Source organism: Enhydra lutris, unplaced genomic scaffold, assembly GCF_002288905.1.
Source record: "Enhydra lutris kenyoni isolate GAN:26980312 unplaced genomic scaffold, ASM228890v2 scaffoldscaffold71, whole genome shotgun sequence".
Taxonomy (NCBI): domain Eukaryota; kingdom Metazoa; phylum Chordata; class Mammalia; order Carnivora; family Mustelidae; genus Enhydra; species Enhydra lutris.
Genome location: NW_019154155.1, coordinates 5,495,582 through 5,509,340, shown reverse-complemented (window position 1 = coordinate 5,509,340; position 13,759 = coordinate 5,495,582). Strand labels below are relative to the sequence as shown.

Genomic DNA, 13,759 nt, shown 5'->3' with positions numbered 1-13,759 from the left:
TCTCATCCACAAAGCACTCTCTCTGCAGCACCCTTATAATCAATTTCTCTATTCTTTGGTACTCCGCATTAAATCTTAAACATGTTCCTGATGTTTTCTCACTTATGTTTTGCTTATAAATAGAAAGTAAAGGAGAAAAAATAGTGGAAAAGAAAGGTCCTAGGAAGAAGAGACAAAGAGAAAGAATTTTCACCATCTGAGAGCTAATTTAATTGTTGCATGTCCCATTTTAGTTTGTGTTTCTGAGATTGTGAGCCCATGGGGCAGAGCATTCTATTTCCTGGCTTGCATAGTTCATAAAGCACTTTTAGTTGTGAAACAAAGTATAATAAATAAACTTCTGAATTAAGGACACTCTCCTTTTCTAAATTTGAACTTAAAACTTATTGCTTTTTCTGTGTGTTTCTTGTTTAGAATCAGTCCTAATGCAGAAACTTAACATTTTTCTACGTAATTAGAATTTCTCCATATAATCATTGTTAATGCCTGCATAATATGCTATTATACAGATATGTCTTCATTTCTTTAAGCATTTTCACACTGTTAGATGGTCACATATCTTTTTTAGAATTGGTAACTCTACAGTCAAATTTTGGTGTTTCTTGCCCAAGAAGAACATTTTCATATTGTGAACTTGAGATCATTTGTGAAATGGACCATGTAATTGAAGGCAGGGATATCATAGATAATCACATCAAACTCTTACCTAGAGCTGTTGAAAGGAATACAAAGTTGACCCTCTGTTTTTATCCTTTCTTCTCCTCTGGAAGTACTAATAACGGTGGAAGTTTTGCAGCAGGAGGGAAAAGAAGTGAAGGCGCTGGATGAGTGGTCGTGAATGATGTTAGCATTCTTCATGGTTCTGGTTACAGTTTTCCCTTTAATTCCACTTGATTACATCTTCTTAACTAGACAATAATAGCAACAGCTAACATTTACTGAGTGCGTGATAAGTACAGGCACTGTTCTAAGTAAGCACTTTATGTGTATTAACTAATTTAATAATCACAATAGTCCTATGATATCAGTTGGGTATGGCTTTATTAGTTTTTTAGTAGATGAGAAAACTGAGACCCATGATGACAAAATAACTTCCTCCAGGCATATGCTTAGTGACTGAGCCACCCAGGCACCACTTAGCAACATTTTTTAAAAAGATGTTTTATATTTCTTCTTTACTGGACACAAGTCAGCTGCAGGGCATTCTGTCAAACTTGACTATAGTCTGGAAAAGAACAAAATGGGAAGAGCAAGAAATAAAGACTAAGTAAAATAAGTCAAGCAGAGAAAGTCAATTATCATATGGTTTCACTTATTTGTGGAGCATAACAAATAGCATAGAGGACAAGGGGAGATGGGGAGGAGAAGGGAGATGAGGGAAATTGGAAGGAGAAGTGAACCATGAGAGACTATGGACTCTGAAAAACAATCTGAGGGTTTTGAAGGGGCGGGGGGTGGGAGGTTGGGGGAAGCAGGTGGTGGGTATTGGAGAGGGAACGGATTGCATGGAGCACTGGGTGTGGTGCAAAAACAATGAATACTGTTACGCTGAAAATAAATTTAAAAAAAAAATGAAAAGAAGGAGAAAAATGTCAGCCAAAATACCAAAGAGGGTTAGAGAACAAAGTACACAAGATTCAGTATGGTGAAATTTGATTTTCAGAAGCAAATAGGTGTTCAGCTGGAAGGGGATTAAAAAAAAACCTCATTCTCTGGGCACCTGGGTGCCTCAGTCAGTTAAGTATCTGACTCTTGATTTTGGCTCAGGTTATGATCTTAGGGTTGTGAGATTAAGCCCTGTATCCTGCTCTACACTGAGCGTGGAGCCTGCTTAAGATTCCCTCTCACTTAAGATTTTCCCTAGAACCCTCCAGTCACTCCCTCTCCTCCCCCCACCCCCTGCCCACAAAAAAACAAAACAAAACCCCACATTCTCTGCCCACAGGAGAGTGGTAAAGGAAAAAGACAAGCAGAGCAGGACCATGAGTGTGAGGAGGGCATAGGTGCTGGTATGCACACTGAATAAGCAGCTGCCTGGGTCACAGGAGTTTCCCTAAGATGAGAGTGGAGCTGAACCTTAAGGGATGAGTGAGGAGCTGGGAAGAAGATAAAGAAGAGTGTGGCAGACAGAGAGGGTCCATAGAAAGAGGAAGCACCAAGGGGTGCGGGCTGCCTTTTACTCACAAAGTAGGAGGAGCAGTCAGTTTCAAAAGGTGAAAAGGGCATCTTGGTTCTTTCCACAGTTTGGCGACCGTGGCCATTGCTGCTATAAACATTGGGGGTACAGATGGCCCTTGTTTTCACTACATCTGTATTTTTGGGGTAAACAAGGTGGTGGGTATTAGGGAGGGCACGTATTGCATGGAGCACTGGGTGTGGTGTAAAAACAATGAATACTGTTACACTGAAAAGAAATAAACAAAAAGATGAAACTCCTAAACTGGAAAAAAAAAAAAAAAAGTGAAAAGGACAGAATGTGGTACATTAAAAACATGCTTGCTCTGTGGGGCCTGGGGGCAGAGGCTGAGCCAGCAGTGGGGAGGCCCCTGGAGGCTGACACTGTCGTGTCCTTATGTGATATGTGTGCAGCAGGACACAGTGTCCTGGGAGTAGGAGAAGAAGAAGAGAAGTCATTGAATCAAGCCAGGTTTTAGGTTTCTTGATGAGTGGAGCAGAAAGACAGGTGGGTGAACAAGGAGCCTGGAGGTCCTGATGGAGATATACTTAAAGTGGTGGGGTGATAGTAGGCTGTAAATAAAGTGAGGTTTTAAGGGACTTAATTTAGGAAAAGATGGCTGAGAGCCAAAGGATTGGGAAATTCTAGATGAGAGCAAAGAATAGATGAAATGGGGTGAAGAATGTAGTGATGGTGGAAAGTGCTCACTACTCTAAATTGTCCTATTATAAACATACAGTTACTAAAGCAGGATGCAAGATCTCGTCTCACATTTGATTTGAAAAAATTTCAAGTTACATGGGCATTTGTCTTTTTAAGTTTATTTTATAGTATTGTGTTGTAGGTGTTTTAGATAAGCTAGAAATAATCTGTGGAGAGATTAAAACAAGCTTTAAAATAAAATCTGATTATAGACATTAAAATTTTTATTTTGTTACATCATCATTTCTAGATTTTCAAAAGAGAAGGGGCAAAGGGGAGAGATGGGATTTCAAGGGAGGTTTCTTTTTTAACAGAAAAAAATGTGAGCATGTTTACATGTATTTAGAAGTCCTGAGTTTTAGGAGGGTGTTCCATTTTACAGAAATGAGTCTTGAATTATTGAAAGGAAATTTTTTTCTTCCTAGCAGACCACTATGTCAATAACCCCATCCATGATCTGATGATTTATAAGCATCTGGGGAGTTGTCAGGGTCAGGGTTTGTCCTTTGAATTAAATATGAAATTGAATTTATGTTATTGAAAATCTAAATAAGATACCAACCTGTGTTTATAATTTTTAAGTCAGTTGCAGAGTAAATATTTATTAAAAGCTGTCTGATTCTGGTCACTGACTGCCCTGGCCATCTAAACACAGCATTAGACATACGAGAATCTGGCAGTATGACTTGAGGCAGATTTGGTGTCAATACAAAAAGTCTAACACATAAGCAGAACACAAAATAACTGTAAATTGCTTCAAGAAACCCAAGAATGTCACAGCTTGGAGATATTTCTTATGTTTTAAGGGTGAGCTTATACCTACGAAAGTGGACTACTGAACAGATCTTAGCTGTTTTGTGAGATATTAGTTGCGCTTTTATTGTAGAAGTTGAATTTCAAAAGCCAGTTTATCTTTCCCTTCCCCAAAATAGTTCAAGTCCAGCCATTATAGAGTAGGACTAGCTCAGGAAATAGCCCTTCTGTGGATTCCCTTGTCTCCTGCCAGTCCCCCAGTTTAAGACCTGAACTTTTGTATCAGGAGAATATTGGGTTTGTAAGCAACGTCACACTGCACATGTAAGTGGAAGTGCTCCCTGAGTATTTCATAAGGACTGAGGACCCAGTAGCAGGCAGTCTATGAGCGCTTTACTCACACAACAGCCTCATCTTTTCTCCCATAAAGTCCACTCTTGGGTAAGGAGCAATTCGAGCCCAGCTTTAAGGGGAGAAGGAGCAGTGAATCTTAAGGACAACACAGCAACGTTAATTTAAAAAGCAACATTTAATTATATTCAACTTTGAGGGACTATCATTTATTGTTTGAAACTCATCTTCTTGTTCTAGCGCATAAAGTCTGGCAGAGACAGCAGTGGGGGCTCCCGCAGCAGAAGAGAGGGGAGTGCCGGCAGCGGTAAGTATTTTCCATTTCCTTGAAATACTGGATTTGACAAGTGGGTAGTACACGGGCTACTAGAAACATCTTGAATAAAAAAAAAAAAAGTCCTGTGTTTGCTTGTTCTATACACAATAAAAACTCACTTAGTGTAATTAATTTTGTAAGCAGTCTGCTATGTAAATGACTGTATATGTTAGTGGATTTTACTTCTTAACCAACCATACCTGTTTCTGCTAAGTGATAATTAAATAAGTTCATGCTGCATATATGAACACAGATGTCCATACTAATGAGGTTTTACTGTATTATATTTTTAAAATTTACATTTTAAGGTAGTACCATGAGAAGTAAGATGATCTTAAAGAACACTGGCAGTCCTGAGTCTTTACACTTTTCTTGTAGAAATAGTGTGAGTCTTGGAATTAGGAGACATGGTTCATTACAGCCTTCTATCTTTGGACCAACCTTGTAAATGCTGGAGGCTTTAAGTGATTTCTAAATTTGTTTGCATCTCTCAGCTCCTTGAATTTGTCACACCATTATTTAATAAGAAGATTGTTAAGTTTTACTTTTCTCTTTCTTCCTCAACAAAATCTACCTTCTCTGTCTATATCAGGGGGTAGTAAAAGTTAAACTTCATAGAAATTTGGTGGTTTGAAAGAAACTAATTGGAAAAATAAATGCAAAATTAGGACCTAGAAATACACATATATTCTCTTATATCCATACTCAGCACTTTCCAAGTGCTCCAAGTCCGTGCAACTGCTCAACTTCATTCTTCCATCTCTTGATCTAGGAGTCAGGACAAAGACAAATGGGGACCCTTAGTTCAGGTGAGTCTTTCATTCATTCACAAACATTTATTGGGTGCATACCAGGTGCCACATAGATACTGTGCTAAGTGCTGAGGACATGGGGATGAGTAAGACATGGTCCCTGAGTCCAGGGAAATTAACATCTAGTTGGAAAGACACACAAGTTTCAGGTGCTGCTGAGACTGCTTCTGTGCTGGAGAAATGCACATGTGTATTCTAAATTTCCTGAGGATAGAAGCTGCAACAGGGACAAAGATTCTTTCCTGAGTTCTAAGCTCTGCTTTGCCAGATAGGTTTAAGCAGTTACAGTCACCAGTAGCATCTAGTTCTAGCAAAACAATTTGATTCTCTAAGGATCAGTCCAGCTTCTCCAGCTGAACCTCACAGTCCTCGCCTTTTTACCCTTGGGTCACAGGAGTCTTTTCTCAGAGTTTCAGAAATTGGTAGAAGCAGCTTTCAGCTTGAGTCCAAGGAATGCCAAGAGCAGTCTGCACAGCAGGGAGTAACCATTTACTATATGGTCAGCCCTCCATGGTCATACTGGGCGTTGACATCTCCATAGTGTCCCCTGACCCTCAGATGTCACCTCAGTTCTGTTAACCTGGCCCCATTCCTGCTTTCATGTGTTCACATAACCCTCCGGGCTTGAACTTAACTGAGTCTCAGGTCTGAGAGATCTGTCCCAACAGTTCTGGTAAGCTGGAGAGCTACAGGCCTACAACTTGTTATCCAAAGCCTGTTGTGTCAAGTGTGTTATGGAATTCAGCATTTTTTGAAGTTTAGAGAAGTATTATCGTGCATTAGCCATATATAATACCCATGGAGATCATCTCAGTCAAATATAACTATTACTAATTTGGCAAAATGTGTTAATAATAACACATAAATGTTAACAACATTTATGATATATGATGGTTAAAATATTTATGATAAATGATGGTTAACATTTATGATAAACAATGGTTAAAATGATGGTTAAAAATAACTTCAGGTCAAGTCAGGCTTTATGCCCATGAAGTTTACCTATTGCTACCTAAAAACTTGGCTTTCATGAGCTTTTGAATTTGAAATTGTAGATGAGGGATCAGGGACCTGTATGTACCAAAAATGTCCCTAATGGGTAAGAATTCAGCACACAGGCTTTGTGCCTTAGTTAAGAGGAACTTAGGTTCACCAGACCCAACTTGCTGCTCCCTATTCATCCTTGCTCTTAGGAGGCAAGCAGTTTGTGATACAAGCTTTTTTGAAATTGAATGTCCTTCAAGAAATAATTATCTTGAGTAACCCCTAGGGAAATATTACATATTTATCAAAATTCTAGGACCAAGTCACCATCTTCTAAGTTTTCTATACTTCCTCTAAAAATCTTAAGTTCAGGGTAACCAACCAGTTCCTTCCAGAACAGCCCCCAACAGCCTATGTTAAATTCTCAGAGCCTTCTCTGGTAATTCATAAGCTTGCAAAATGTAACCAGTGTTACCGCCTAAACCTGAGCCTGAGTTACCCAGATGTCTGGAATGTTTGAAAATCTGCTTCAGAAACATCAGGGCCAGGGCATGCTCTAAGAACCTTGAATCGGTTGGTGCTGAGCCAGAGCCCAGACAACACTGGTCCAGAGACTAATGTCTGCCTCTTAGAAACATCAGAAAGATCAAGGTGTGCTTCAGAGGCCACTGAGGTGCCAGATCCTTCAACATGAAGAGTGGTTCAGCCCCGCTCCCCCCAAGGTGACCTCTCTGTAATACTCCTTAAATCATGCTATGTCTCAGAACAAAATGAAATACCTCACCTGGCCTGGGACCTCCGCCTTGGTCAGGGTTAGTTTGGTGAAGAAAAGACTCACAGCAGAGAAAGGTGTGGCTGCTCCAGATCTGATACCTGAGTGCAGGGAAGGAGAGGCCTTTCTATTACAAATACACCTCCTGGTCCTGGTTTCTCTTTTTAATACATTTTCTTTTCTCTCATCCAGTCATTTCAGCCCAACACAATCAGTTCTAGTGTACAAATAAGCTTTATTCTCACAGGAGGGAATTTTGGAGTGGAAATTCTGTGTTATTAGGGCATTTTTACAAGCTGGGTTTCATGTTGCTTCGTTCTTTTGGCACAAGTTTAAAGCATTAGCTACTTCCTTTTCAGGGTTCTTACTTTCTTTTTTTCTCCTACCATTTGCCTTTTTGTTCCTTTATTTCCTGATCCCTTCAGTTACATGGTGTCCCAGACTTCTTCATTTCCTCCTGCAACCCAAGCTGGAATGCCTCTTTCAGTGACCTTGCTGATTCTAGCCTGACACTTTTTCAAGAATCATATTTTTCGCCTTTTTTTCTCCAGCTCTTTGCACAGGCCACAGGATAGGCTGTCCTGGCTTTGAAGTCTGAATAAACCATGCTGTGGATGCCTCTCTTGCTTTCTCTTCCCTTTCACCTCATGGGGCCCTCCCAGAGCACCCTGCAGCACACTGTGGGTGTGCCCTCTTCACCAGCAGTCTTGCAGCCACTCCACCAGCCCCAGTCACTGTCTGCATAATGGCCACTGGCCCCCTTATTATACCTCAGCTAGGACTTCCCAGTACAAACCCACATGCAACAGGCCCTTACCCATCATCCACTTCTACCTGTGAAACCTAGAGATGCACATTTACATCTTTACGTGGAAATACTTGGCACTTCTGTCTGGATTAGATCCACAGGTCAGATAGTGGAAAGGGTTGATTTTCCAAATGCATCCAAAAGAGGCCAGCCTTAAGCTGTTAAAATAAATGCAATGCCTACAACTAGATTTTTAGACTATTAGAGTATTGCCCAGGAGCAAGGACCACAGGGAACTTAAATATCAGAATTACTAGTTTATATAAAATGAAATCTTGAGGGCCCTTGAAAATCGTCCACTTTTTTTTTTTTTTGTGGACCAGTCTAGTCCTACTACAGCCTTATTTTTGCTTAGTTTATTTAATAAGTGTCAGCTTCTATCCTCTTCAGTGGGTCTCCCCAATTTTAGCCTTTGGCAAAATCACCTGGAAGGCTTGTGACAACAGCCTGCTGAGCTGCTAGTTCAGCATTTTTTAAAAATTTTATTCATTTATTTGACAGAGAGAGAGAGAGCGAGGGCTAGCACAAGCAGGGGGAGTGGGAAAGGGAGAAGCAGGCTTCCCGCTGAGCAGGGAGCCTGATGTGGGGCTTGACCCCAGGACCCAGGATGATGACTTGAGTCCAAGGCAGACGTTTAACTGACTGAGCCACCCAGGCACCCCTAGTCCAGCATTTCTGAGCCAGTCTGGGCCACGCCCAGGAATTTGCATTTCTGACAAGGTCCCAGCTGATGCTGATAGATCTTAAATGAGATATTACAAGAGTAAATGTGATATAGTGTGTATAGAAAGGTTGCTGCTACTATTACCACCAAATTTAAATTCACAGTAGCAGCAGTCATCCAGCCTCTGGCCTCATGCCCTAGCTCTGTCACTCCTGAGTATATTACCCTGGGAGGTGGTGTGAGCTTGAAACTAACTTAAAATTACATGCTTGATTCATGGAAGGGGGCTCAGTGCAATGCCTGGCACACACTCAATGCTGAGTAGCTATTACTGTTATTAACTTGATACAAACTGTGTTAAAAAGCCATAATGTTAGGTTAAGAATATTGACTATCCATTCCAGGATTTTCAGTACTTTAGTTTGTTTTTATAGAGTTAACTTAAAATGAAATGAACTTGTTTTAACTCCTTGAAGTAGAAACACATGACTCTTTTAAATGCCACATTTGAGGTTCAGGTTTCAGCTTCTCAGTGCAAAAACATCAAACAATTCAGAAAAAAGTTAAGTCACACTGAAAGTCAGCTTCCACAAGGAGAGCTATATTCTGCAAGTTCCAAGTCTCCATAGTCAGCCTATGTATGGTCTACAAGGATAAGCCAGGTGAGAGGAGCAATCATATTCCTGCCTAATGTGTTGCCTTGAGTTAAAAGACCAAGAAATCTGCAGAACACATCTGCTTCTCATGGGTATCTGTCCTCAAGAAACAAGAGTGCCTTCTTATAAAGCACTTTACATCTTACATTTTATGTTTTAGCATGATGGTTGCATTTTGTGACTTGAGTGCTGTATTATGAAGGTTTCATTTTAAAATTGTTTTTATTTACTCTGTGTGCTACTTAGTAGTTTGCTGCATTTTTTAGTTTTTATTATGTCTTGGTTGCGAACTTTTCCTGTGACAGTGTATCTCTTAGTTTTACACTAAAATGATTTTATAATGAAAGTGAGGAGGGTAATATGATTCAGTGAGCAGAAATTAACTTTTACAGACAACTTTTTGAGGAACATGTCTTTTATAAAATATATTGTAACCATGTTTTGTTTTTTAAATTTGGAATTTTGTTCTAAGACTATAGTCCAAGGGTAAGTTTTTTGGGTTTTGTTTTTGTTTTTTTGTTTTTTTTTTAACTAGAATACCTTCTCACAGTTTTGGGGACCTCAGTGGTGTCCCAGGCAGAGTGAACAACTCATGCTTAGTGACCACCACCTATGGACAAACAAAAGATTACAGCCTAAGGAGGTAGGATAGGAAAAGCACACGTAAATATATCTAAATTCAAAGAATCACATCAATAAAATGCAGCTGATCTCTAGGAAGAAAGGGAGTGAGTATGAATGGGGCAAAAAAAAGCCTGGAGAAGGCCAGAGGGACTGAGGACTCATTTCCCCAGCGTGTCACTCCTTTCAGCTTCAGTTCCAGGGTAAGTGCCCTCTTTACCTCAGAAAGCCAAAGAGGAAATGTGCTGAATTCCCTTAGTATCTAAGCATTTGGAAGCTAGTATATAAAAGGGAACTTTATTAGCAATAAGTATTAGAAGAGAATTGATAGTACTCACTGTGGCACCAAAGTATACTCTGTGCCACAGATTCTGAAGAAGTTTCTCTGTGTCTTGCTGGTCTCATCTCCTAACGTGTCACCTGTTTTTCTGGTACAGTGTTCTCTAAGTCAAGGGGGTCAGCACACTTTTATATAAAGAGCCAGCTAGTAGACAGTTGAGGCTCCAGGGCCATACACATACTTGTGGTGTCACAAAGGCAGGCACAGACAGCATGTAAGCAAGTGGCTACAGCTGGGCTCTCTGAAACGTCATGTTTGGACACTGAAATTTGAATGGCATATAAATTTCATGTGTCACAAAATATTGTTATACTTTTGCTTTTTTCCCCAAGCTTTAAAAATGTCTGAACCATTCTTAGCTCACTAGGTGTTCAAAAAGGGAGGGGGTAGGCCAGGTTTGGCTCCCAGATTATAATTTGCTAATTCCTGCTCTAGGCCAAGCTCTCCATAAATATTCCTGGGTGTGACAGGTGGGGGCCTTCAGGTTATCCTCTTTCAAAGCACTGATTTCAGCTATCTAATCCATGCACATAGTTTGTGCAATAAGATTCTTTATCACTGACCTTTTCCTCTTAAAACTGTCTTAGCTGTTTACATCCTGGCCACCTCCAAATACGTCATACATGTAATAACAGAGTGTGTGAGGTTTTGTGTCTTCAATAGAACATGTTCCTTTCCTTTGGCCCTTGGCTTATTGCCCTACATTTGAGGTCATTGTAATTAATTTCTCAGTCCTGGTATTCATTCAACATCTGTGGACCTCTTTTTCTAAGTCACCATATTGTACATGACCTTGGGCAGGTCATTTTATCTCTTTGTCACAGATTCCTTGTCAGTCAAATGGGAGTGAAAATAGGACCCACCTAATAGGGTTGTTGAGAGGAGGAGATAGGTTAATAAATAGAAAACACTTAAGACAGTGTCTGACACAGGGAAGCACCTGATAAGGGTGATTCCTATTTGACCAAGGAGAACGGGGAGAGTACCTGAAATTCTGGTATCCATATGTGGGTATAGTGAGGATCCATGTTCTTTGCTCTCCTGGATGTATGACCTTGGAGTTTGTTACTCTCAGAATTTTTCCTACCACAGGGTTACATTTATCAATGCATAAAGGTAAACGTCAAGTGTACCTCTCTCTTACTACAGACTACAAAGTTTGTAAAAGGGTTTTTTTTTTTTTTTAACAAAATTCTAGAAATTGTATATGCAAATGAGTGTTGTATTTTGAAGTTACCACTTTGGAAAGCTGGATATTTATTCCAATAATGCTCTTAGTCAAAACATTTGTGAAACTCCTCTTTTGGTATTTCCATCAGAAGCAAATTACAAAAAGCCCAGGAAATCCTATCTAGACATTTTACTGATATATGTAATACATGTATATAAATCTGATGAAATATGTAAAACACATATATATAACATGTATATTACATATATCTGTAAAATATATGTACACATTTTATATATACATGAGCACACACACATACATATACACATACACACATATTCTATCAGTTCTTTTTTCCTTTTATGTCTTTTTGTTTATCAATAAATAAGCATTTGTCAAGTTCCTGACCATAGCAGGTATTTAGTAACTGCCAATTCCCTTTCAGCTTCTCCCTCTCCCATACATTTATATACCAGGTACTGAGTTAAGCATTTAAGATATAGAAAAGATAACTCAAAAATCAATAATTTGGGGTGCTTGGGTGGCTCAGTTGGTTAAGTGTCCAACTCTTGATCTCAGCTCAGGTCTTGATCTCACAGTCATGAGAGTTCAAGCCCTACATTAGGCTCTATGCTCAGCCCAAATGAGCTTTAAAAAAGTGTGATAAATCAGTTATCTACATTGCATACATCTTTACTGATTCCCTCCACAGCTTCTTCACCTGAGTACTGCCTATTATAGTAGCTATCACAGTCAACTTTTCCAATTTTGATATGTCCCTATTAGCTGTTTTATTGGATAATAATACAGTTAGGTCAATAGGAGTAGGGAGTAAGGGGTGAAGTTAAACTGAGAATTGCAACGTAAACAATGTAAAAAGGATCTGGAAGTTTTTACAGTAGGTCAAAGCAATGTTTTAACTAAACTAAAAAAGCAATGTTTTAACTAAAACTAAAAGTTTTAAACTAGGTCAAAGCAATGGGCCTCCTAAAATTATATGAGGATTATATCATCTGAGCTGATAATGCCATTACTTTCTTAAACAGTAGGGGTTGGAAGGGTACTTTGGATCCATAGCTATGGTACACTGCCCCTTAACTTTCAAAAGTGGCAGAGGCAAAGGAAGATCAGCTTTGTCATAACAAGAGAATAGATCATTTGCAAGTCATGCTACAAAGTACATAGATGTAAATCGGATAGTGGATTCATGCTGAAGGTCTCAAAAGTACTGTGTGATGTTCTTCAGTATTTCTAGATATAAACAAAAATTTATTTATACTTACTGAATGAGAGAAGATCTTCCATAGCGATCACATCTTGGAGATGGGAGGAGAGAGATCAAAGATATTTTTTAATGTCTAATGGATAGTGAAATCAGAGTTTACAGCTCACCAAAAGAGAATCATTTAAAAAGAGATTGAAAAGAGTAAGGGGCACTGTGTTTGTAACATATTCAGAGGAATAGGAAGAATTTTTTAGAAGGTTTCATTTTAGATAGCACTTTCAAAAAATAAGAAATCAGGGACAGTTGATAGGCGTTCTAGCTTAAGGGAAAGGGGGTGGATGTTGGAGAATTATCAGATATTGGTTAATTGGACCTTGAAAACTAAAAAAGGCTATTAGATTTTTCAGTGAAGATAATGATGGTAACCCTAAAGAAAGTGGTCTCAGTACACTGTTGGGCAAAAACCGGATTCCAGTGATTTAAGGAGTGTATGGGATGCAGGAAGGTGGAGAAGAGGAAACAAACTGTTCTCTTTCTAAATAAGTAAAGACTGTCTTCCCTTGGAAAATGTATTCATTTTTATTTGAATAGAATGGTGAAAATTTATGTAGTCAGCCTCTTAACTCTACTTAATTTGTTCCATGAATAGTGCCTATGTTATAAAACTCAGTTTCTCACCAAAAAAAGAACTCATATTTTAAAACCTTAACTTTCTAAAATGTTGCAAATAGTTTGCCTTCTTGGTATGAGTTTCCTTGTAAAAACATTGGTAAAGGCAGGATGTAGTCTCTCCTCTAGCAGAAATATCATGAGATTTTCCCCCAAATCTCAAGATTGCAAGGGGCTTTAAAGACAGGAAGGTGTAGGCTATTCTGGGGATAGGAAAAGGGTCTAAAACATAAGGCTATGAAAAGAGATTGTGAATTTACTTTGTCTGGGTATTTATCATTATTAAGACAGCCATATTCTGGAATACCATATGGTAGGAATATATATATGAATAAGGCCATACTTATATAAACTTTTCACAACTGTATGGAAGGTGCCACACTTTACACTTTACACACTTTGCCAAAAAGCCATAATTGTAGAATGGGCAAGGAATAGATTGGCAATCAGGAAACCTTGGTTTTGCTGATGGCCTTACCACTAACTGTGAACTCTTGAACAAGTGACTTTACCTCCTTAGGCCTGTTTTCTCACCTGAAAAATAAAGAGATAGGGGCGCTTGGGTGGCTCAGTGGGTTAGAGCCTCTGCCTTCGGCTCAGGTCATGATCCCGGAGTCCTGGGACCGAGCCCCGCATAGGGCTCTCTGCTCAGCAGGGAGCCTGCTTCCTCCTCTCTCTCTCTGCCTGCCTCCCTGCCTACTTGTGGTCTCTGTCTGTCAAATTAATAAATAAAATCTTA

The 13,759-nt window shown here is 39.3% G+C and overlaps 1 protein-coding gene across 4 annotated transcripts in view; it reads left to right on the top strand.

Moving 5' to 3' along the window:
- The window catches only part of LOC111159883 (intraflagellar transport 88), a 157,716-nt gene that overhangs the window by 129,786 nt on the left and 14,171 nt on the right, over positions 1–13,759 (top strand). For 3 of the 4 annotated variants that reach the window (XM_022522538.1, XM_022522537.1, XM_022522536.1), the window contains one exon: positions 4,223–4,289. In XM_022522538.1, the coding sequence (XP_022378246.1) occupies positions 4,223–4,289 (67 nt within the window). Of the gene's footprint in view, positions 1–4,222; positions 4,290–5,070; positions 5,108–13,759 lie in introns of all 4 variants that reach the window. The other variant, XM_022522539.1, reaches the window with a different exon arrangement.